Source organism: Alternaria viburni (assembly GCF_023758015.1).
Source record: "Alternaria viburni strain BMP 2772 chromosome Unknown scaffold_5, whole genome shotgun sequence".
NCBI lineage: Eukaryota > Fungi > Ascomycota > Dothideomycetes > Pleosporales > Pleosporaceae > Alternaria > Alternaria viburni.
Genome location: NW_026055774.1, coordinates 429650 through 453637, shown reverse-complemented (window position 1 = coordinate 453637; position 23988 = coordinate 429650). Strand labels below are relative to the sequence as shown.

Genomic DNA, 23988 nt, shown 5'->3' with positions numbered 1-23988 from the left:
CATCAGATTCCGCCTTCGGTCGACCTTTGTCTCGCCATGTGTCGTCCTACCTCACTCCACATTCTGTACGGTTGGAACCACGTATAAACTTGAACGTTGAAGCACTTGTTGGCATTCATTCACACCGCTCACACTGCACTTCGGTAAACTTTGCGCTTGTCCCGTCGTTCCCCGAAACTTCAACGCCACAGAACACCGCGTTGTCACACTTCAACTCACAAACCCTCTTACAACCAGAATACATCCATCAACATGTGCATCGCTATACTTACGACCGCGCATCCAGACTACCCGTTCATTCTACTCAACAATCGAGACGTACGTTTGTTCGGCTTCAGTCCTCTCCCACAACTAACGGAGACCAGGAGTATCTTCACCGTCCAACGGCAGAAGCAACATGGTGGCCATCTCCAGATACGCAAGTCCTAGGAGGCTACGATTTACACCGCCCTGCGCATGGCACCTGGCTAGGTGTAACTCGTCAAGGCCGAATCGCAGTATTGACCAACTACCGTGAAGAGGACCAAACCATCGTTGAAGGAGCGCGAAGTAGAGGACTGATTCCAAATGCTTGGCTGAAGATCGACCCAAAGAAAGGGGAGAGCACAGAAGGTTTTGCGAAACGAATGATTGAGGAGGATGGTGTTGAAGGTGTAGGAGGTTTCTCGCTCTGCTATGGGTTCATCCAGGATGTCGTCAAAGAAGAAGGAAAGGGTCTAGCGATCGTCAGCAACCGCACTCCAGACGTTCACGGTGTGGTCCATCTCCTGCAAACACCAAATGAAACCCGAGCTCTAAGCAACGCCGCCTACAGTGACCGCAGCTGGCCCAAAGTAACAAACGGAGAAGCCTGGACGCGCACCGCTATCGCTGAATCCGTCGCCGCGAATGAATCTCGCGACCAGCTTGTCAACCGTCTTCTTGACATTCTGACCACGGACACCATGCCACGACAGAAAGAGAATGAAGAATGGGACATGTACCTCAACCAGCTACGTCACAGCATCTTTATACCGGCCATCGGAAGAGATCATCTGGAAGAGCACAAGATGCCTGCGCATGAGATTGGCGATTTGGTCAAGGCGAAGGCGGTGGACGCTACGAGTGGGTGTTATGGTACTCAGAAGAACATCGTAGTGCTATGCGACCGGGAAGGTAAGGTGACATATTTTGAGAGGACGCTGTATGACGGCGACGCGAAACCGGTTGAGAAGGGCAAGGGTGACAGGCTATTCGACTTCACGATTGAGGGGTGGTAAGATGACGACCGACTATATGTGTCCGATGGTAGAGTTTTCACTGCTTTCGTTTTGTCCCAACTTGAACCATCCATACATATTTTTCATATCCTACCCATTGTCAACTTTCCATCGGCCAGCGCAATGATCTCTAGTAGCCGCCAGTAAAACTTGCTCTCAAAATCTCCATTCTGCTACTGCAAACGCGACAGCCCGACGCGTCTCCCTAGATCTCTCCGTTTGCTGTCCGCAACATCGCGCTACGCGATTGGTCCGTGCAGCTATTCTCTCCGTTGCTACGCCTGACTACTAACCCGTCAATAACACAGCTTGTCTCATCAGTTGACCTTGAACGCAATCATCTTGCAACAACCGCTTTCTGTCGCTTCCAATCCGCATCAGCAATCGCGTCTCACATTCCTCCGTTTACACTCCACTACCAATCGCTACCATGTGTATCATGTGGTTCGTAACGCACAACGACGGCCCCCGTGAGCACCTTATCGACTACCTTCACTGCGGCCATCTCGACTGCTCTGGAACGTTGGAGTTTCACAACAAGTGCGTGCTCGTAGAACCCCGTGCAGACTGTGGAGAGTGTCTGAAGGCAGATGGCGATCAGGTGGATCAAGAGGTATGTTCGTATCCTGCTATTCCGCATTACGAATTGGCGTACGTAGAAGGAACGGGTTGGGTCAAGGTCGCTGAGGAAGAGAATGTTGCGGTTGGAGGACGGAACCAGGAGGAGGACGATGACGAGGCCGGCTCATACCACAGCTTCCGAAGCCTCTCGGACGTCGACAGCATCACGTCACACTGGCGTCTAGACCCGCCGCGTGTCCGTCGAACGGCTCGAGGTCCGCAAGAGAACTCGCCAGCACCAGCTCCACACGCTTCTCCAGGAGTCGCGGAGCCGTTCGAAACCCGCTCCGCCCATGATCCGCACGAAATGCAAGAAGTGGGCTCGCCATTCCACGGAAACGGCTCCAACCAGGACCCGAACATTCCAGATGTTGCGGAAGGCCAATTCAGCGACTCACCCAATACGCTCAAGCACCGTCATCTCGTCAACGGTCAGCTGAAAGAGCTGAAAAAGCTTACCAAGCGGATGTCTCGCCATCGGCGCCAGAACAGTGGACCCGGGCGCCAACAACAACAACACCGACGTCAAAACAGCCAGGCAGCCGGTAATGTCGTCGCCGCACACCCTTATGGGTTCGCGATGGGCGCGGACGTAGTGCCTCAAGATCTGCCAGGAGGTCATGTGCCGCAGTACTTGGGAGTGCCTCAACCAGGCCAGGCGCCGACGTGGGTTTGGGGACCGGTTCCGCCGCCTCATCTGAGGGGAATGTATCCACCTGTAAGTACTGTTATATCTCGAACTAGCAATACTTGCTAACATGTATAGTTCTAGGGGATGTTTAGATTGTTGGGGGGGGATAGTAGATTTTGGAGATCCGATTGTGGATGAGATGGATGATTGTGTATCGAAGTCCTGTTTTGTTAATGTCACCTACCTTCCAGAGGTCTACATTGCCCTTTGCCTTTGCAAACTTTTGTCATTGTACTAATGTCGACTCCTGGATAAGTCTTTCTGACGGGCGTTCTGATGAAGTCAACATGCACGTGCTTTGTCTTGGCACGCTACAGGTGACAGGGAGTTAGTGACGTCTTGTAGATCTTTCGGCAACTCTAATCAACAAACACCGATCCGCAGTCCGACCTCCGCACCCGTTCTCGCGACAACCTGACCGCACTTGTTGTTTCGTGTCACACGTTCCAGAGAGCAGAGCCATAATCTTTATCCTTCCTGTTCGACCGATCACGCGCCTTTCCGATCCTCTTCGCACACATTCAGCCGTCATGGCGTCTCTTCCGCCTCAGCGCCCCGCGTCGCAACATAGACCCTCACCTCCTGCCGAATCATCGTCCTCACAGCAGGAGCAAACAGAACGGACGAACAGTTTCTCTGGGCAGTCGGTAGATTCGCAGACGTTGCTACTCAATACGCCATCTACACAGTCAGCCTCTTCTACGCCGCAAGAACAGACCGAGGTACCCACACAGACCACCGCGCCACAATTAGAGGAAGACGACGAACCGCGAAGATGCTGGATCTGCTTCAACGACGAGACGGAAGACGACGAGACGACATCGGAATGGCGGTCGCCTTGCGCCTGCTCACTAGTGGCGCACGAGAGGTGTTTGCTAGACTGGATAGCGGATATGGAGGCGCCCAGCTCACGGCGACGGGCTGGTAAAGCAGCAGGGCAGATATTATGTCCTCAGTGCAAGAGCGAGATCAGAATAGAGCGACCGAGGAGCTACGTGGTGGACATGGTTCGGGGCGTCGAGAAGCTTACGGGTAGCCTCCTGCTTCCAGGCTTCGCACTCGTCACAGGCACGGCGCTCTACTCGACACTGACGCTGTCCGGGACGGCAACGATTTACCAGATGTTCGGCACGCAAGACGCGCTCCAGATTCTTGGGCCGCTCTACGAGACGCCGAGTCGGTCGGTGAACTCGGTGACATTGCAGTGGCTAGAACACCTGAGGCAGCACTGGAGGTTAGACCTTGGGTTATCGTTAATTCCGACAGTTTTGGTCGCAAGCCGAACGTCATTCGCCGACTCCTTCCTACCCTTCCTTCCGCTCATCTTCTTCGTTAGCTCCGGACAACCAGGCGATGACATGCTACAACTGCAGTGGCCACCGAGCGCGGCTTTCACCTTTGCCGCACTACCATATCTTCGGGGCTTCTATAACGCATACTACGAGCGTGTATGGTTACCACGAGAGCAGCAGTGGCTGAAGGAGATCCAGCCACGAGCTGGCGAGGACACAACCGCAGATGTTCAGGTACAACATGATCACGACCATGACCACGACCATGTCGGTGACGAGGATGTGATTGAAGAAGTAGAGATAGAACTCGACTTCGACATCTTCGCAGATTGGAACAACAATGGCGAAGCCGACAACGACGACGATGACGACGACGCGCACGAACATCCCCCCCTACCCGTCGCGCGAGGCCCAGCAGGGCCCATCGACGCGCCACCACAAGACGATCAGGACGATGCAGAGATGCCTGACCTCGTCGATGTCGGACCTGAGCAACACGCAGCACCTCCACCCAACATCCCCATGCAGCCCGCCGCACCCCGACCCCGACGCGTCCGTCGCGAACGCGGCGTTACCTTCTCCACAACCTCCCTCGCCGACACCATCCTCGGCGCCCTCATCTTCCCCACTATCGCCGCCGCAATGGGCGAGATTCTCAGACTCAGCTTACCCAGCTCCTGGGTGACACCTCCTACAGGCGCACCGGCAACATCTTGGCTCGGTGGCTGGATCAACACGGGTGGCAAGGCAGGTGGTGTAGGCAAGCCAACTGGCTTTTTGCAGACGCGTTGGGGCAGGAGTGTGGTTGGTGGATGCATGTTTGTTGGGCTGAAGGACATGATTATGCTGTATGTTCGGTGGAAGACAGCGCAGAATCATCGGAAGAGGGGCATTGTGGATCATGATCGGAAAAAGCCGAGGGGTGGTGCTAGGGCGTCGGCTTGAGGGTGCTTGGGTTTGGGTGTTTGAAAATCAGAGTGAGCTCAGGAGTATGGGTATGTGATGTTGATATGAACGCTTTGAGCATGTTGTGGAGTCGACCTATTTGGAGGGTTTACTATTTGTATATTACAGTCAATTGCACTAGACTGGTATCCCAGTCACGCTGAACCATCAGCTCTCGAATCCTCTTCTCAATCAACTGTGAAGCAACCGTCCCACCCTACTATCCCCTACCCACTCCCAGAGTCTACCCAAACCTCTCCGCAGCAATTCTCCTCAAAAACTCCATAGTCCCCGCCTCCTTCTCCCTTCGTTCCGCTAGTCTCTCATTCCTCTCCGCCTCCCTCGCCCGCGCAATCTCCTCGCGTCGTATCTCCCTCTCGTTCTTCTGCCTCTCTTGCTCCTTCTTTTTCTTCTTATACACATCGATGCCGTCGTCGCCCATGAGATCTGATTCGGGCACGTCGACTTCACCTGCTTCTTTGGCGTCGCGGAAGGAGTTTAGGGTGGATGTTGTTTCGCGCTTCTTCTCTAGTTGGCGTTCACGAGAGTTGGGGTCCGCGCGGGGGACGAGGTCGTCTAGAGCCTCTTTCTGCGATTTCCGATCCGTTTTGCGGGCGTGTCGGATGTCGTCTATGTAGTTTGATTGGCCATGCGCGCGGTCTTCGGAGAGGAGTTCGTTGCGGAGGGTTAGGTCGTCCATGTTGGGGATTGTGGGACCGTGGCCGGTGTGTCTGGGGAGGTTCGTAGGCGGCGCGGGACCGAAGTCGTCGTCGCTTGCGTCTGAAGCTTCATCTTCTTTCCGCGCATAGCTCGGCGACGCTCTTTTCCTGGGCGCTACAGGAGAAGTCGCACGATACGTCTGCACAGTCTCCTGCGCCGTCTTCAGCATCGAAGGATCGTACCAGCTCCGCGCTAGCTCCCCCCGGTTCCAGCGACTGACGAAGCTCTTCCATCGTCCCTTTACCTCCCGCTCGTCGAGGCTGTCGAGTTGGATGTTTTTCTGGATGTCGAGGTAGGATTGGAAGAGCGGTTTGTAGTCGTCGTAGTGGCGCTTTGATAGCGGCTTGGCTTTGTAGGGTAGGTCTATGGGTCGTGGTGCGGCGGGTGAGCGCGAGCGGTGGCGCTTGTGGTGGTGGGTGTCTTCGTCGCGACGGGGGGAGCGCGAACGGTGGGAGCGATGGTGTTTCTTGTGGGCGCGCGATTCGCGTGGTTTGGAATTGGCATGCGACTGCGATGGTAGTTGCGCGGTGGAGGCTTCGGGGGTGTAGCTGCGGCGCGGCATGGTGGAGGTTTGGTGGTGGAAAGTCAATGTGGAGATGGATGGAGCGGGAAGTAGTTCCAACGCATTCGAGGGTAAAGTTAGACACCTATCTCTACAATATACAACCAGAAAAACTCATAACAGGGCTACAATGCCTTGAGATTCTACCAACGTAGAAACTAGATACTATTGTAGGCTCTAAGGCACCTATTCACTTTTTCCCTTGAACAGGGTGGTTCGCATGTCATAGCGGGTCCTTTCCGCGGCTTCGGTTCTACTTGTGGATCTTCACCAACGCGCTAGTTGAGACCTCATGTATTACATCGTACTACCCAGACACATGCTCAGACTCCCGTACCCTTTCGAAAAGCTCATCAACAGTCATCATCCACAGCTCCGTAGTTGCAACACGCGTCTAGCCATCCCAATTGACGAGCGTCTCCCATCCTTCCCGCGCAGGTTCTTCCGTAGCAATGCCCACGTCTAATCGTTCGGCTGCGGTCCATCCAGACGTTGGAGACCCAGGCACTACATCTTCTTCGTCGACATTCATGGCCTCTACCAAAGGACTCCATCGTGTCATTGTCGCTCTGAGTCTGCTCTCTATAGAGCGAAGTTCATCTTGCAAGGTGCGTACTCCGCTTTTCGAGGCTTCGCGCTTTGTGTCTAGGTATTCGATGGCTGGAGCGTCGCTCGAAAACGAGAGATAGGCATGTGCACCTAAGTCAAGTGGTGAGCTTGAACATTGGATATAAGAGTCTGAGCTTACCTTCAAGGTGCTTGCGTACGATGACACCGCCAAGAGAATGTGCGATCCAGATCAGGTACCTCGAGCCTCTCACTTTCGCAGCATGATGCAATATCGTCGTGCTCCCTCCTTGAAAGATCCTAGAGGTTGAACGTCCTACTGAGCTTGCCAAATGCAGTGCTGTTGTACCCAAATTCGCGAGCGACGTCCGTCCCGTTCTTGTAAGGCCAGTCAACAATTGACCGCTTATTGGCGCAGTACGGACCTGAATATGTTCAGGCAAGCCAAGAATGAGTCCTACGATCGTTAATGCTGTGCAGAGAAGGCTCATAGTCCTCGGGTGTCGATGCTGTACCTCTGTAATCGCGGTAACACGCTCTTGCATATTCTCGACCTGTCTTCTCCGCCAATTCGATCTTCCAGTACCTTCTTTTTTACTGTTTTTTTTGGTCATGTCACGGAGGGGAAGTCAAGGGGTATGTATGTATGTATATGTGATAGTGATGGTGGGGGTAGGGAGAGGGGGGTAACTGTGCATTATCCCCCCTCTTTCTATCATTCTTCTTCACCTTCTCTACCCATATCTATCTATACACAAACATACTTCTTAATCAACTTCACACTCTTCTTCATTCTACTTCCTTTCTTCTCTTCTTCCTTCTTCTCTACTGTCTCTTCTTCTATCTCGTCTCTACTATCATATATAATAGTTAGCGTTCTTGCTTCACTTATCATACTTACTTCAGGTTTTCCTCTTCCTGTCTGTAGATATTCTGGTATCTGTTTGTCATTCTACTTAGTATCTTGTTTCTTCTTCTTCTTATTACTACTATTACTTACTTCTACCATATCTGTATTTCTTCCTTTCCAGTTCTTCTCTTCTGCTATTTTACCCATTTTGATCTATTCAATAGTCAGCTTTCTTTCTTTCTTTCTTTTTGGGAATTCTGAGTAAAGAAGAGAGGGGGATGGCATGTTTATATATGCTTTGGCTTTGACTCACAGATTTGTGCGCTAGGTTAGGGTTTTGTTGCTTATCTTCGAGCATGAAGTTGCGGGGATGGGTATTGGCCGTACCGAACTAATACTTGCGCAAACCAACGACCCCCCACAACCCTCCAGCTGCCACAAGCCTCTAGCAAGCCCAACCAAAAACCTTGCCGCACAATTTTCGCATTGAATTTACAGCGGTTATATCTAAAGCCTCTCGTTTGTCGAGCGACACCACAGAATTTGTTACACCCCCTTGTTAGAGCGCAAAGACTCACGATGGATCCCTCAAGATTCGGTAGTCCCAGGACCCAGGATTTCAGCCACTCAGATAATATTCAAGACTGTAAAGACTCACTCCACGGCAGAATGATCGGCTTTGCGTTCGGTTTCGAGGCTGGGTGTCAACGGTACCTATCATCCGTGTCATGGCTCCTTCTCACATTGTACCGCGATGACCCGAAGACGAGGAGCCAAACACACCTTCCGCATTTCGAACGATCTGTACGCAAGGCGATACTCACGTACGAGAGCTGTCGCAACCCCAAGAACCTCAAGTCCTCTCCCGCACGAAGTTTAGAGTTGCCGTTCTCCACAGTTCTCGTGCCGCTATACATTGACTTCCCTTCACTTGGATATATAAACTACCAAGAGGACCTTGCCTGATGGAAGTCCGAGGATCAAGAAGTCTGTGAGGGCGGGCGTTGCCATGGTTTCCCAATGACTCTTACGGAGATCCGGGAGGCGATGCAGGTGGTGTATGGATCATGACGTCCCGTCTCTGCCGACCGGCGTACTTCTACGGCACCCTATCGGAAGGCTGAAGCGCAACAGAAGCTCAGCATCTGATGCGTGAGGTTGCACATCATATGACAGGGGGCTGCATTGTCAAGACGAACAATGCCTAGGTGCCGATGTAGACCCACAGATCTCGCACCCAACCGCGAGAGCCGACTATTGGGGCTTCGAGAGTAAAGAGATGGGAATCAAAGCGAGATCAGTACGGTGGTGTCTAATGATCAAGGGAGTTCAGAATCCGGCACGTACACGTTGGTCTTTCTCGCTATCCATCTCATCAACCTGTAATGAGAATGGCTATTGGTCCACCCCGTCCACTACCCACCACCCACCACGGGCGAACCTGGCCCGTGCAGACTGTGTCACAAACGCTCTCGGACCATGACAGCCTACCAAGCAGACATCGAGCATGTGAACCTCAAGAGCAATTCGGGACGGCATCAGCAAGTCAACCTTACCGGCTCGCAATCAAAACATACACATGCACCGGGAAGGCTTAGCCTTCCACGTGATTTCGCGCGATTATCGCGACTAAAGGTTGTCATAACTTGGAGAGTATCAACACACATCAGACCGCTTCCAAACATTGCTTCGCCTTTCACCGCATCCTCCGCGACAAATCTTGAGTTCGCCCTCTATACCATCCCCTTTTCATCTCCATAGCACCACAAACACCTTCGTCTAGAACACCTGAGTCACTACAGCTCATCGGAAAAGCAACACACCATGGCTCCATTCTCGATCGAAGCCATCGTTGCCACTGTCACCCTCGTGACGACATTCCCCCAATCTGTCCTCGCCATCTGTGATCTCATCAGACTTAGACGTCACCGCGACTCGCGATCGAGTGAACACAGTGAGTCTCAAAGTACCCTCATACGCTCCACGCACTTCGTTCACATTTTCCCAGCTCGTCGGAGTGGATGCGATCATCTACCACCTCAAATCAACATCGCTCATGTAAACCTATTCGTCTCACAGCCCGGCCGACCCTAAGCCCCACAATTGAATACATTGGAGACAGTGAACACACTCCTCGGGCAACGATGAACATGGGTCGCTGATAAAACACTTGGAGACTACGTGGGTGTAGCGTAACACCAGGGCGGTTGTATGGAAAGGTCAGGAAACGACGTAGGGGATGTATCTTGCCGCTGGCGGCGTGATACTCACTTATGCTAGCTCAAGGCAAGGGTAGACATATGGATTGAAGACGGGGAAAGAATTGTATTTTTATAGCGCACCCTCATTTGTGCAAGTCAAAATACAACTGTCTCTTACGCAACACCGGGAATAGCCACCGGTCCAACCGGCCCACTACTCGCCCCAATATTCGCTTGATGCATCGTCCTTGCACCCCATTGATCAGGGTAATCCACGGCAGTATGAAACATCTGGTAGTTGGCCCACATGATGATATCTCCCTCCTCTACCTTCGGCAGCATGATGTATTCCGGCTTCAAAACACGTTCTTGGATGGGCTTAAGCCACGCCCTTATCTCGGCAACATCATCGATGATAGTCGGTTCTTCGTCTTCGCTTGACCGAACGAATGCGCGCCGGACGCAAATGCCGTGGACCATGAAAGCGTGCTCGCCTGTTACGGGGTTCACCCATACCATCGGGTAGCGCTTGATATCTTTTTCGTCGTAGGGTCCGAGGTCTTCCGTTGACTTCTCTTTGCCTTGACTCACGAGGCCTAGACCGTGAGACTGGCCTTTGCAGTCACCCATCCATTGGTAAGGGTGGGGTGCATATTCGACCCATGAGTGGTCGGCAATCTTCTTCTCTTGCTCTGTCATCATGTCGTATGTTTGAACATTGCTGAAGAAGGCGGTCAGACCGGGTTCCGTCTTCATAGTCAAGCCACTGCCGTCGTCCCAGTGGACGGTAAGTTCTGGGGATGTGGGTCGCTTGATGCAGCGGAGGGTGGTGAACCAGGCTGGGTCGCGGGCGTATAGCGGTGCGTCGATATGCCAGCGTTGGAAGCGTGTGTGGCCTTGCGCGTACTCTTCTTTTGGAAGCGGTTTGTCGTGCCATGCGTGTGCGAGTTCTTTCTTGATCGTTGCGTCTTTAAGACCGTAGTGGTCTGCGCCTTGGTAGCCTTTGCCGATTAGACGGACGTTCTCTGCGCCGGGTATGCCAACAACATCGCGTCCCCTCTGGAATTGGTTTAGCGGGGTGGACCACCTGATTGGAAGTGACTCTTACCGATAGTAGTCCACCTTGTTTGTGGAAGGTCTTGACATCGCCATGAGAGTGCACATGTGGTGCTTTAGGATCGAAGCGTGTGACAAGCTCCCATTGCTTGATGGGCGCGAGGTTCTTCTGACCCTTGACAACAACAAGTTTGTGGGTCCAGATCGCATCTGAGAGCGCTTTGACGTCGGAGTCTACAACACAACGTTAGCTGGTCGCATTACCATCGTCATGACGCAGTGTACTTACCACTGATGCTGTTCAAATCTAGGTCATCGATCACCGCCCCAAAGTCATGCTTCTCTTTGACACTCTTCTCCATCTCCTTCACTGTGAAGGTGGGCTCAGGGGCCAGAATACCTGGTGCCATGATTCTTGGCCGATGTCGAGGAAAGTGATGACCGGCGATCTTCCTTCTAGGCGGTGGTCTCTTGCGGTGAGTTTTGAACAGAAGAAGCGAAAGTTCAAGTGGTGAGAACGCAAAGCCCGATGTCATAAGTGTCTACACCATTAGCCAGCCTTGATCTATAATCCTCACGCCACATATATGCTCAAAGTCGAGACCATGTTCAACCACCCACCCTTACTCAACGGCTATCCCCGCATTCTCATCTAAGCACTCGGTCGTTATCAAAGACCCTATCTCAGCTGCGCTTGATACTGCAGCGATGCATCTGCCAAACGTGCGGAGAATGTTTCCCTGGGAGGCGCCCTCGCTAAGATCCATGGACGTTATCTTATCAGCAGCCAAGTTCCGGCCGAGACTCAACTCAAGGAAGCTGCTGCGCTCGGCCGACTTCGTAATCCGTGATCTGTGCGAGCGCGGTAGCTGGATAGGCGGGTTAGTCGACAGCAGTGGGCGCATGTTCGCATGCGACTACGATGTGGTGAGATAGCAATCGCTGACCGGGCAGCGCACTCTCAGTGCACGGCCGATCAGCGCAGTCACCGAAACGTGAGATGCGAGATGCAGTCAGCTGTTTTCGCGGTCATTGCATGTGGTGTTCGCGTTATGTGAGATAGAGCCTTCGAGCACATGTGCGACGCGTCGAGCTCTTTGCTGTGATCTTTGGTATCAGAACAGGCTACAGCAGTTTTGCGATGGTCTCGGTGGGAAAGGCGAGAGATGTGTGCAGAATCATAATGGCGTATGCTGTGTGGTAGAGAAGTGGCTGTAACAATACATCGAAGAGCGCTGGTGGAGGAAGCCTCGTTCGATGGGCGCAGGGATGCTCACGTGATCGTGACATGACTCCCGAGGTCGCCACGCGTCATCGATACCTGTCTCAAGCACACGCGTACAATTGACATCCACAACTTTCACGCATCTTGTTTGATACTTTATTGCAGCTACCTCATCATACAGCTCTCACTAGCTTCGTCTCGGATCTACATACACGTGCCATGGTCCCCTCACTCCGAAGGATGATCGCTCGCCGCAATGTTGCACTGATGCATCACACGCGGCCCATACGACTTCGGGAACTCAGTCTGTAGGCAAGACAGTGTTAGCCATTATTGCATCACTGGATCTTCATGAAGGAAGAAACTTACGATGCTGTGCCATAGCGCGCGGTTGTACCACAAGATGACATCCTGCTCTTGATGCGGATGCGCGTAAATGTTCTCGGGTTGCAACGCCGGTCGCATGAGTCTGCTCGCAGTCAGTATACTAACAAAGTATGAAATCACGATACTTACTTATCGAGGAACGCCCTGACCTCTCCCAAGTCCTCGACGACCGTCTCAGCTCCATCCGGGCTGCTCTTGAGATGCAGCTTCAACGCGCCTTGACCATGCACCTGCAGCGACTTCTCACCAGTCTTCGGGTTCGTCCATACCATCGGGTACACACAGACTTTGCTCTTCTCCCATTTCGGCAGCTCGTCCAGCGACTTCTCTAGTCCTTCGGTTTCGAGGGAATGGCCGAGCCGGGTACTGTGTGCTTTGGACATCCATACGAAAGCGTGTGGAGCATACTCGATCTTGCTGTTTACGACGATGTTGCGTGTCTCTTCATCGAGCAATGCCAGCGCACGACTACCAGCGACCATCGCCGTAGCCCCGGGTGCCATCTTCATCTGCGTTCCGGCTTCATCCTCCCATCGCACAATTACATCTGGGCCCTTGGGAGTTCGAACGGCCAAGAGACAGCCCACACGTGGAGGAGGAATGTCGTACAGCGAGCCGTCGAAATGCCATTGGTAGAACCGCGAAGCGCCGGCCTCGCGCTCTTCCGCGGGTATGTGCGGTGGAAGATGGAACTCTTCGTGGTCAATACCTTGGACCTCGAAGCCCGGTGGGAAGCCAAAGTGCCCTTCTGGGACAGGGCCGCGTCCAAGAATATGGACTTGAGGCTGCACCGGGATTGCTGGACGCTTGGGAATGCCGTAGAAGTCGACGCCGTTGTGGTGGGTGAGAAAAGGGTCGTGACCGTGAGCAAAACCACCGGTTGTTTCTTCGCGGTCGAAGCTGATGCGAATTTAGATCGAGCAAGCACAAAGACGTTTAATGACTTACTTTGCAGTAAGCAGATACTGCTGCTGCGGCTTCAGCATCTGCGGCTGCTCCTTGAACACCAATAGTTTCCACTTGTGCAAAGCATCGGAAACGAACTCAAAGTCTGCATCCGTGAAGTTGTTCAAATCGATGCCGTAGATCTCGGCGCCAAAGTCTACCTGGCTACCTTCCGCGTGCTTGATGGGCACAACGCGTCCTGTGGTCGTATCCGCATGTGGGAGATCGAGAATGGGCTTCTCTGCTTTGAGACGCAGACAATTGGTCTCCTCGGTTATGACTGCTGTAACGACCATGTTGTTGAGTGACTGAGTGAACTTGAGGATGACGGGGCCTTGATAATTTGCATGTAGAGAGGTATGGGAATCGCCTGGAGATTTTCGTCGACTATATGATCTATCAGGTCTAGCTCGAGTACATACGCCTGATCTACCAGCCCCGAAAACGTTTGTATGGGGACATCCCGAACTGCGCGTCTTGGCCTGGGTGCATCGATACCACCTTGGGCTCCTATCAGCCAGGTTCGGGACCTCGGCCGAGTATCCACCACCACCACTTTTGGATATAGCCGCGACCTTACGAAGCTGGCTACACCGCGTGCAGATACTACGCATACGTTCATATCAACGCCGTGTTACTACTAGGTGCAAAGTCATCCTCGCTCACGATCAAAGACTCAACTCCCATGCTCTCACGATGATTGCTCGCACTCTCACGTCCTCATACCTCAAGACAACTTCGGGCACAGATACACATTACCTACAAGGGGGTGGTCTTTCTGGTCCGCTTCTGGTATGTCTCCATGGGCTCGGAGGCTCTACCGAAACATTCTCGCCGCTCGTACCTTTCCTACCCCAAGCCTACAACATCGTTCTTGTCGACTTTCCTGGCTTCGGGAAGACGCCACTAGCAGGTTCTGCGAGTCCAATCTCCGTTGAAAGGCTTGTTGCCGACTTGGGCGATCTCATTGCATCTTTACAGGGAAGACCGAACAGCTCAGCCTCGTCCAAGGTTATTATCGTTGGGCATTCTCTAGGCGCCATTGTCGCTTTGCACTATGCTGCGAAACAATCCCATTCCGTTGCAGGTCTCTTGCTCCTTGGTCCTGGTCGAGCGGCCGGTCACATCACCGCTGTTCGACAGCGCATGCTCGATCTTGCGGCCGCGGTGAGGAAGGAAGGCATCAAGCATGCAGCGGATCTTGCGGCCAAGTCTAACTTCTACGACGATAGGTACGCACATGATGAGCCCAGAAGAATGTCGAGACCGTGCTAACAGTGAATCCGCAGCCAAAACCGGAAGGTAGACCCAGCATCTCGAGAAGCCGTGAGGCTGGATGTGAGCTCTGCAGACCCCGAGGCCTATGCGCAAACATGTGAAGCTATCGTGGATAGTAGCCACAAAGATCCGCAATACCAGGACATCACATGTCCTGTAGTCTTGGTGGCAGGAGATAAGGATATGATCAGCCCAGTGCAGCGGTCGCAAGATCTCAGAACATTAGTTGGAGGAAGAAGCTGGGTGCATGTTGTGAAAAGTGGTCATCAGCCGATATTGGAGGATCTTTCTGGCGTTGAGAAAGCTCTGCAGCAACTGATGGAAGCCGTCATCGAATGAAACATGTTGAATTATGTAATTGCGCAATCTGGCCACGCGAGTGATGTGTAATGTGATTTTTATACTGTGTTTAGCGACGTTGCGCCGGATACCAGCAGATAGAAGGGACAGCTAAGAGAAATTACGCCAATGAGAAGTCGTAATTTGCTAGGTACAGAAGATCATCGAAACTATTGGTACTTGCTAGACCGGATGCTAAGAAAGCAAATGCAGATTGCGGACGTTCAGGGCTTGTGGCGAGGAAATTGCTCTCTTCCGAATTATATGTAGGAGGTTGATCGGTAGTAGATCCTGATGCTGCTGTAGGACGTGGCGAAGGATGGCTGTCGCCATTCTTGGTCTGATAGAAGTTCCTAACAAGGACTGAGAAGTCAAATTTGGAAGCGGGTGTACCGTCACGATTACGCTTTCTTCTTCTTTGGGACATATTCTCGTGCGACGCCTGACTAAGCAACACTTTGAGAAGTCTGACGCCTCTGACCGCAATCATACTCTCTGGGCGCCGCTGCAGGATCTCTAAGACGTCTTCAACAAGTGCACGATGCTCAGAACTCTCATTCTCGTTGATCTCGCGATGTAGTACATCTAGCAAGAGGGTGATCGATGCTGCGACGGCAAATGCTTGGTGAATCCACAAGGTGGGGCCATCTTCCCCGACCAAGGCCTTATACTCCTTGACGATCGTTTTGGAGGCTGCGAGACATGTTCGGCGAGTGAATGCGAAAGCAGGATTGACGAAACTGTCCAGTAGAAAAGAACGATGAATCATGATGATCTTGTGACTCGACGTAATGGCTAGAGCGCGCCGCGCCCATGGTACCCACGTGGGCCAGCTCGGATCCAACGGTGCATTCGTCATGAAAACTGGCCTTCCACGAGTGGCCAGTTCTCGAAGTCGCGCATCCCAATGCAAGACCGTTTCGTAACGTGTGTAAGGTGTATTGCATGATACGAGGCCGTCCTGAAGCTGGGGCATAATTATCGCGATGTCGCGCAAGAATAGAGAATAGCTTGTAGTAGTAGGAACGTCCGCGTCAACGGCGGTCAAATCTTTGTCGTGGCTGTTCAGCGGTGGGGTTGATGTTGAGTATCTTGGAACGACCAGGTAGCTTTCCGAGAACGGTATGCTGAACCAGTCCTGACTGCAAAGTTGACACCAAACTCTACGACCAGTCTCATTTGCTACGACACCTCCACTGGCGTCTGGCCCTAAGCGATGGATGCCCAAAGATTGAGCAATGCGTACAGCCGTTGCGAGATGGATGCTTTGCTTTGTACTGAACCCTAGGAGATGAGCTGAAACGGTTGCCGTGGCTATAGCTTGGCAAGAATGGATGCTCAAGTTACTCGTATAATCCGCCCGGTTAAGGCAAGTGAAAATAGCTTGATACCATCGTCGCGAGAGCTTCTGTCGCTCGGCCATGTCAAATCCCCATGATTGCGCTCGCAGATCGGGTGCACATGCAAGACTAGCGGCCAAGATAGCGAATAATAAAGCTACCCATTGAAGATCCGTAGTTGATTGTTCGATAAGCCCATTATCTCTATCGTAGAAATCTTGGAGTTGCGCCTGGAAAGTAGGAACGAAGTAGCTGCCATGGTACCACAACAGGCTTTCATGGTGGTATTCTACCAACTGTCGAACTTGGTGGAGGCTTGGAAGAAGTAGTTGAAGCACCGAAAGCTGGGACAAGTCATCGAAAATGCCTGAACCCGCTTCAATCGGAACATCATCCACGGGTTCGAGGGACGCGACTGTGTGACAGTGAGGCTCTTTCCTTCTTCCCCAAGCGAGGAACTCCAGTACCGTCGCGGTATCTCGAGAAACAGCAGCGTCGTCGGGCTCATCTGCGGACTCATCTGGAAGCCGATCGTTTAGTGTTTCAGGTTGCAGAGTTCCGGGCGGAGTCGCAATGTTCGTCGGGCTTCGCTGGCATGTTTCGCTTTCGAGCTGTGCGACCCGCTGTCGCAAATAGTCGAGCTCACATGATCTTTGGTAGGAAGGACGCGTTGGAGAGCTTACATCGCCATGCAAATCGTCGATACCGCACGTATCTTTTTGGCCTCGTCTGATGCAGTTGTCGCAGGGTACCGTCTTACTGCACTTGACTTTCCGCTTCGCACAAGCTGCGCACGTCAGCCTGCTTCGCGGATGAGATGCCATGCCAAGTCGAGACCAAGCGGACAATCCGGTGCCATAGTCGAGAAGATTGAAGTTTCCAGTGATAAACACGGAGGTTGCGGGATGGTCGCTTGGAGATAGCCCTGGAGCGAACTGATAAGCGTCGGCACTAGCGCCGGCCGACCTTCGGCTCTCATCCTCCCCATTCAGGTGGCGCACGCTTGCATATCATCCCAACGCGTCTCATTGCAGCATGAACACCTCCCATCAGATGCAGCAACACGATAGCGATATGGGCAAGGAACACATACTTATCTATGATAGCGACGAGGTATGGCCCAATCACGTCACGATGAATGATAAGATCAGCCCAGACTACCCCATCTTTTGCTCAGCGCGGTGCGACGTAAGCGCAGCTGTTTATCTTTGACACCTGCCGCGAGACGCAGCACATATATCCTGACTTCATAAGATGAGGATAGCTTGCTATTTTTGTGGAAGATCGGACTCAGACGCAACTTCGAAGTACATCGTCGATCACCTATCTATCCGTCATCGCTTTACTCGAACGGCTGGAGATATTCATCGCTAAACGACTTTTGATGAGCTTAGAAGAAGACTGCTTGAATCACATGGGCGCATAACAAAACAGAGGCCCCTCAAAATGCACTTTACAGGCAGCATACGCAGTCGCAGCCACGCGGCAAAAGAGAAGATGAAGCTTCGCACAACGCAGCCATCGAGCTGGCAACTTCCTAAGCAAAACAGCAGCATCGCACCGCCCGATGTATGGACCAATGCCGATATGGAGCCAGTACCACCGGAAAAGCGGACTTGGGGCAAGAGCGCGTTCGTAACGTACTGGTTCAGTGACCTTGTTACCATATCGACTTGGAGTTCAGGGTCTGCCATCTTCACACTTGGTAAGTTTTCGACAGTCTCGAAGTCATCTTGAGGATATGATGTTAATTGGAGTAGGTCTGACGGCAACCGATGCCGTGCTCATAACGCTCGTGGCGGGTATATGCAACGCTCTGCCCACCGTACTCAACGGCGCTATCGGCTCGAACCTACATATTCCGTTCCCCATCGCGTCTCGCGCCAGCTTTGGTTACTGGTTTAGCTACTTTGCCATAGTGAGCAGAGGTGTTTTGGCTATGTTTTGGTTCGGGGTTCAAACAGCCAACGGAGGTACATGTGTCACCGCGGTACGTTACACCAAGAATGGCCTGATGGATGCGTCTCCTGACATTGCTTCCTAGATTTTGAACGCTATCTGGCCAAGCTTTCGCGATATTCCCAACCATCTACCTGCATCGGTCGGTCTCACGACGGCCGGGATGATCTCATACTTCCTGTATTGGCTCATTCAATTCCCGTTCCTTCTCATCCCGACGCACAGACTACAGTACATGTTCTGGGTGAAGACAGTACTGCTACCACCCGTAGCCATTGGAATGACAGTTTGGGTTGCTGTCAAAGCAGGCGGCAATGGCACTTTCTTTACACGTCCGGCCTCGGTGCATGGTGCTGAAAGGGCCTGGCTATGGTTATCGAGCATGACTAGCATTACTGGTGGATACAGCACACTCGCTGTCAACATTCCCGACTTCTCCCGCTTTAGCAAAGATCCGACAGCGCAATACTGGCAGATGCCGGTAATCCCTTTCTTCAAGACTATGGTCGCTCTCATGGGAATCGTCTCTGCATCCGCAGCCCAAGAGATCTGGGGCACAGCCTATTGGACGCCACTACAAATCATCGATACCTGGGATACGCCTGGTGGCAGGGCAGCAGCCTTCTTCTGTGCTTCCATCTGGTTGCTTGGGCAGCTTAGTGTCAACATTAGTGCGAATGCCGTCTCTTTTGCCAATGACGTCACGACGCTAGCGCCAAAGTACGTCAACGTACGTCGCGGTTCCATTCTCGTCGCATTCATCGGCGGCTGGGCGCTATGTCCTTGGATCATCGTAGCGTCCGGAAAAGCGTTCCTCAACTTCATGAGCGCATATGCCATCTTCATGGCGCCCATGGCAGGCATTCTCTTCACGGACTACTGGCTGGTGAAGCATAGGAAGTATAATGTCCCTGCTTTGTACGACCCAAGAGGCATCTATCGATACGGTCGATACGGTACAAACTGGCGCGCTGTTGTCGCAACGTTCGTCACCATCATCCCTCTGTTGCCAGGCCTGGCCAACAAAGTCAATCCGGAGTTGAAGCTCTCGGCGGGTCTCCAGAATCTCTTCACGTTCAACTGGCTGTATGGGTTCTTCCTGTCCATTTTCTTGTACTACTTCTGCAATCTGTTCTTTCCTGCCCATGAAACCCTCATTCCGCGCATCGTTACTGGGTTTGAGTATCTGGATGGAATCGAAGTTGACAACGAGGCTGGGAGCTTGTCGCACGATAGCGAGGCCAAAGCTATGCCTGAGGCTAAAGTATCTCCTCGGTCTTCCAGCCAAGCTCAAGACTGCAGTAACTAGAGTACTGGCGCGGAACTACACCTAGAGATATGGAGGGAACCAGGTAGCATTACTTAGATATCGTAGCCCATTACTTTCAAACGCAGGATGAACGCCCAGCCAAAGACACCACCCACACTTGATAACATACTTGAAAGCCTGAACAAGGTGAACAGCAGTCGCGTGGGATCAAAACCCGAAGTCTTCTAGTTTCTTCCCATCCTCTAGTCCCAAGGTCCAGAGATCCACGTCGATTACTTCACCACCCCACCGAATACCACGTACCTTCCTGACTCCATGGTTTGTAAATCCCATTCTGCGGAAGAGTCTCTTCGCCTCTTCGTTCGTGTCGTCAGTCAAACCTGCAATCTCCTTCGCACCTTTCTCCTCGCGAAAGTACTTGATCAGCCCTTGTGCAGCTTCCGTCGCATATCCTGCAGAAGTAGAGATAAGAAGTCAGTATATGTCTCACATGCATGTCGTACAACCAGGACCTACCCTTCCCATGATACCGCTCCATCATGTTGAAGCCGACATCCGGCATGGTGGGTGCTTGCTCGCCTGCAACACGTCCTAGTTGCATGCTAACAATCCCAATGCGTTCTAGTTTCCTCTGTGAGAATGAGACTTCGGTCTCCTCGTCACCTCCAGGCGACTCTGGTTTCAAGCTGATGATGTACCGCCCATACCCAGTCGCACGAAGCTTCTCATCTCCAGAAGCGGCGATCTTTCGTACTGCTTCGCGATCTGGTACGTCTTTGATCACGCCAGGGTACCGTCGGACAGATGGAGCGCCATGATAGAGGGCAAGGGTGAAGTCGCACTGTTCGTCAGAGGAGGGATCGAGGTAGGATAGGTAGAGACGGGGAGTTGAGATGTGGAAGTCGTATGGTGACATTTTGAGGGCAAGTAATGGTTGCTTGATGCTTGGTGGTGTGTTTAAACTTATGCGATTCCAAGCCTTATCATAAGCATATCTTCGACGCGTCGACGGAATGCTAACACCGGCCTGGAATCGGATGAGTCACCTAGGCTGACCCTCCAGGCAACCAAAGTGCTAAGCGCTAGGTAGTATGAGGAAGCTCAGATGTCGTGTTGCTCGCATTGTGCGTCTGTTCTTCCAGATGGAGCGGTCTTCTACATGAACCCCGGGCGACTCTACTCCGGGTTCGCTATCATTCGATCTCAAGTCCGGGAACTTTGTTCCGAGTGTGCGCGCTCCTGGTCTTTCGATATTGCGACAGAGTCGGACATATCTGAGGAGTCAAATTCTTATCGCAGGCATGAGTCAAGATATTGATGCCAGGGCGATAGCCTTTGTGTCCCAAACGAGACTCAAAGAGACACGAGAGTGAAGTTACGAAAGGGTCGCAAAGCCACTAGGCTTGAAGCGGCAAGGTGTGAGATGATAGTGGGGAACCCCCGCCTTCCGATGAACTCTTCTTTTGATGGCTCGACACCTGGCTTCTTCAGATCTCCCAACGTCAAATACCTAGAAACGACATCATGGCGCCACTTTCAGGATCCGCCAAGAAGAAGAAGCAGAAGGAGAAGGAGAGAGAGCTCCAAAGGCTCAAGGTCATTGAAGAGCGCCAAGCGGGGTCGGACACCAGCCCGGACGATGAGATTCCCGCTACCCAAGCTTATGGACCCTGGGACGAGCCAAAAGAGAAGTGGGATGCGCGTCTGATGGCTCAGCCCCCGAGCGACGCTTCGTGGGATGCTTTCGAGAAGCGTGCAAAGGCGAGGAAGGGTAAGGCTATCGAGTACCAGCCTGCTGCCATCCCAGATGAGCAGACTATGCACGTAGATGCATCAACCAAGTTTGATAGCACTGCGAAGCCCGTTCAAAAGATCGTCTTCGCTTCTGGCATTAACGTGGACGAGTATGTCTAAATCTGTCTAGATTTCTATTAACTCCTGCTGATAATATTCAGCACCATTGTCGACGTCATCGCCAATGCAGATGCTACTTTCCGAAGCGCCGTCCGCGTCTTCGTCGCTGGAGATGCTGAGAGGAAGGAGGCAATTGAACTCACCAGCGCGGGTGTAGAGAAGTTGACCAAAGCTTTGCCTCAACTAGAGATCATCGCTCTTCACGGCACATCGAAGCTCACGCGTACTGCGTTCCCAACTATCCTCAAGAACTGCGCAAACATCGAATCCGTTACCCTGACAGTCGTCCAAGGCCAAAAGTCCAAGCGCATTCGTCTTAACAGCACTCTGGACTGGTTGACCGACAAGACCTTTGTGCCCAAGCTACGGTACCTCGAATTCCGCGGTGTCTACCATGAAGCGTTCCGTCGCGAGTTCCTTGAGTTCCTCACAAAGTGCAGGCCTGCGCTGGAGATCGTTTTCGAATACGACAGGCCCGCTGTTCTTATCCGAGACATGGAGACTATCCCACTGGACCGCGTCCCTGCTGCTGGTAAATGAGACACGATTCGTTGAGCGAGATCTGTGCGGCTCTGAGCGGAACAGCCACCGCAGACCCAATAGGAAGACCCTGGGACAAGTCCGAAGATAACGGTTCGCAAAAGATGCGATACTCACTGCAGCTTTATGAAGCAATCAAAAAGCCACGCGCAGGCGATCGAGGATCGTCGCTCATCCCTCGATGACGAAGCAATAAATACAATGAATGAGAAAAGCGGCTAGTCTTAGCTGAAACAATTCAACGCTATAAGAGCTGCGGATCCGATGCACGTTACGACGTATGATATTAACTCCGCCACGAAGCGTGCGCAACACTTTTGTCATCCCGCTTGGTGAGCGGGAGTGACGAGAAGGTCACGATTCTCAGTCGTAGTAGCCAGAGCGTTTTGCAAGCTGAGGTCTCACATGTCCCAATGAACGACATGTGAAGTCATCGCGAAGTCCACATGCACCCAGAATTTCATCAACGACTTGGTATGCCTGGTCTGTCCTCACTAATCTTTACGACTAAGACATGACACCCTTTTTAGACCTCCGATCTATCGAACTCCGACCGCGAGTGCGAGTGCGACGGGGAAGTGGACCCGGCCGCTGTCTTGATGGCACTTGTGCATCAGCCCAGGCGCTAAAGGGAGCTAACGCGGACTTTATGCACGCTGCTGACACTCTCAAAACAGAATCGCGCCAGAGTGAGCCTCACTACTTCCTTAACACCTTCAACAGTGTTGGGGCTATGCTGCTTCTCGAAGCGGGGCTCGAATACATAGGTCCGATTCGCGAGCTGTCATCGATCTGCATATATGCTCGCACCCGCTCGGAGGATGACATTCCCATACACAATTTCCCCCTGCCGACATGTCAGCAACTCCGATGCCATCTGGGTTTGACTATGCAGATGCTCCTATTGAGTTAGCCTGGTCGTCTCAGCGACCCGAGCTCCGCGATGAGACGGAGGATTGGATGGGTGTGACTAACCCGGTGGAGAGGCGAAAACTACAGAACCGCTTGAACCAGAGAGCACGGAGTAAGTTTTCCTGCAGATAGATCGCCAAAAGAAATGAAGTCAGTTCTGACATGTTACTAGGAAACCGTACACAAAAGAAAAGTGCCCCAGCCAAACAGCCCCGCCGCGTTGTCATACCAGACGAGGCCAACGAGAGCGACGCGTCGGGTCGTGAAGGCAGTTGCAGCACATCCGACCTATCTTTGAACGACCTTAGCGAACCCGATGCCGCAATAGCGCAAAGGTCATGCATGGCCGCCCACCCCAAGGTGCAGGAGCTCATGCGCCGCTTTTCCGAACATGCCTACGCCAGTTACATGCAAGGCACACCCGCCCTGTCCCACTTGCCGCTGCTACTCAAATACAACGTCGCAAGCGGTCTCGCAAGAAACGCCGATATCCTGGGAGTCACTGCACAGTACTACGATTGGTATGGCATCTCGCCACTCAATAAACAAGGCCCGCTCCTAGGTTCCGACGCAGGGGCAGAATGGCCCGCATGTCTCCAGCCTACTGAGCTACAAAGCACTATAGAACATCATCCGTGGCTGGATCTATTCCCGTGGCCAAAAGTGCGAGACAACATGCTGCAAGCTTTCCAACGTACGGAGCCTATCGACTACGAAGATGCGCTATGCCATGATATCTGCGAGTACAACCATCTGGACCGTAATCCCATACTGATAGTTTGGGGGCCGCCAGAAGACCATCGCAGTTGGGAGATCGATCCGATATTCCTGGAGAAGTGGGGCTGGCTGCTGAGTGGATGTCCGGAGGTGTACGAAACGACGAATTATTGGCGCGCAACGAGGGGTGAGAAGCTGTTTACGCCACAGCAGTGGCATAATGCTATACGGAGCAGTTTGCCGGAAGAGTTGCACCAGCGGAGATAGAAGTGTGTCAGCAAAGAACGCTGGCAGACCTCGACCCTGCATGCATGGCGAGGATCATGTAATTTCTGAATGCGCCTTGTCAAGTGGACGGTATTCTTCCATCCATTGCTACTGACGACTGCCATGGACCC

General features: G+C 52.6%; 11 protein-coding genes across 11 annotated transcripts; 7 read left to right on the top strand and 4 right to left on the bottom strand.

Moving 5' to 3' along the window:
* Positions 1-252: 252 nt before the first annotated feature.
* On the top strand, positions 253-1259 carry J4E79_003015 (uncharacterized protein; the record flags this gene model as incomplete). The annotated part of the gene is made up of 2 exons (XM_049351911.1): positions 253-318; positions 366-1259. The coding sequence occupies 2 exons, from the start codon at positions 253-255 to the stop codon at positions 1257-1259; spliced, it is 960 nt and encodes a 319-aa protein (XP_049213382.1).
* A 430-nt stretch (positions 1260-1689) lies between these two features.
* Positions 1690-2652, top strand: J4E79_003014 (uncharacterized protein; the record flags this gene model as incomplete). The annotated part of the gene is made up of 2 exons (XM_049351910.1): positions 1690-2598; positions 2647-2652. The coding sequence occupies 2 exons, from the start codon at positions 1690-1692 to the stop codon at positions 2650-2652; spliced, it is 915 nt and encodes a 304-aa protein (XP_049213381.1).
* A 449-nt stretch (positions 2653-3101) lies between these two features.
* On the top strand, positions 3102-4808 carry J4E79_003013 (uncharacterized protein; the record flags this gene model as incomplete). The annotated part of the gene is made up of 1 exon (XM_049351909.1): positions 3102-4808. One exon carries the CDS (start codon positions 3102-3104, stop codon positions 4806-4808), a length of 1707 nt encoding a protein of 568 aa, XP_049213380.1.
* A 244-nt stretch (positions 4809-5052) lies between these two features.
* J4E79_003012 (uncharacterized protein) lies at positions 5053-6090 on the bottom strand (the record flags this gene model as incomplete). The annotated part of the gene is made up of 1 exon (XM_049351908.1): positions 5053-6090. The coding sequence occupies one exon, from the start codon at positions 6088-6090 to the stop codon at positions 5053-5055; it is 1038 nt and encodes a 345-aa protein (XP_049213379.1).
* A 3792-nt stretch (positions 6091-9882) lies between these two features.
* On the bottom strand, positions 9883-11174 carry J4E79_003011 (uncharacterized protein; the record flags this gene model as incomplete). The annotated part of the gene is made up of 3 exons (XM_049351907.1): positions 9883-10767; positions 10817-10998; positions 11054-11174. 3 exons carry the CDS (start codon positions 11172-11174, stop codon positions 9883-9885), a joined length of 1188 nt encoding a protein of 395 aa, XP_049213378.1.
* Positions 11175-12217: 1043 nt separating this feature from the next.
* On the bottom strand, positions 12218-13617 carry J4E79_003010 (uncharacterized protein; the record flags this gene model as incomplete). The annotated part of the gene is made up of 4 exons (XM_049351906.1): positions 12218-12295; positions 12359-12458; positions 12506-13276; positions 13325-13617. The coding sequence occupies 4 exons, from the start codon at positions 13615-13617 to the stop codon at positions 12218-12220; spliced, it is 1242 nt and encodes a 413-aa protein (XP_049213377.1).
* Positions 13618-14017: 400 nt separating this feature from the next.
* J4E79_003009 (uncharacterized protein) lies at positions 14018-14627 on the top strand (the record flags this gene model as incomplete). Its single annotated transcript, XM_049351905.1, has 2 exons — positions 14018-14553; positions 14600-14627. The coding sequence occupies 2 exons, from the start codon at positions 14018-14020 to the stop codon at positions 14625-14627; spliced, it is 564 nt and encodes a 187-aa protein (XP_049213376.1).
* Positions 14628-17724: 3097 nt separating this feature from the next.
* On the top strand, positions 17725-19546 carry J4E79_003008 (uncharacterized protein; the record flags this gene model as incomplete). The annotated part of the gene is made up of 3 exons (XM_049351904.1): positions 17725-17983; positions 18039-18268; positions 18323-19546. The coding sequence occupies 3 exons, from the start codon at positions 17725-17727 to the stop codon at positions 19544-19546; spliced, it is 1713 nt and encodes a 570-aa protein (XP_049213375.1).
* Positions 19547-19714: 168 nt separating this feature from the next.
* J4E79_003007 (uncharacterized protein) lies at positions 19715-20423 on the bottom strand (the record flags this gene model as incomplete). Its single annotated transcript, XM_049351903.1, has 2 exons — positions 19715-19959; positions 20024-20423. 2 exons carry the CDS (start codon positions 20421-20423, stop codon positions 19715-19717), a joined length of 645 nt encoding a protein of 214 aa, XP_049213374.1.
* A 608-nt stretch (positions 20424-21031) lies between these two features.
* Positions 21032-21961, top strand: J4E79_003006 (uncharacterized protein; the record flags this gene model as incomplete). The annotated part of the gene is made up of 2 exons (XM_049351902.1): positions 21032-21411; positions 21463-21961. The coding sequence occupies 2 exons, from the start codon at positions 21032-21034 to the stop codon at positions 21959-21961; spliced, it is 879 nt and encodes a 292-aa protein (XP_049213373.1).
* Positions 21962-22816: 855 nt separating this feature from the next.
* On the top strand, positions 22817-23857 carry J4E79_003005 (uncharacterized protein; the record flags this gene model as incomplete). Its single annotated transcript, XM_049351901.1, has 2 exons — positions 22817-22985; positions 23046-23857. 2 exons carry the CDS (start codon positions 22817-22819, stop codon positions 23855-23857), a joined length of 981 nt encoding a protein of 326 aa, XP_049213372.1.
* Between the last annotated feature and the right edge of the window lie 131 nt (positions 23858-23988).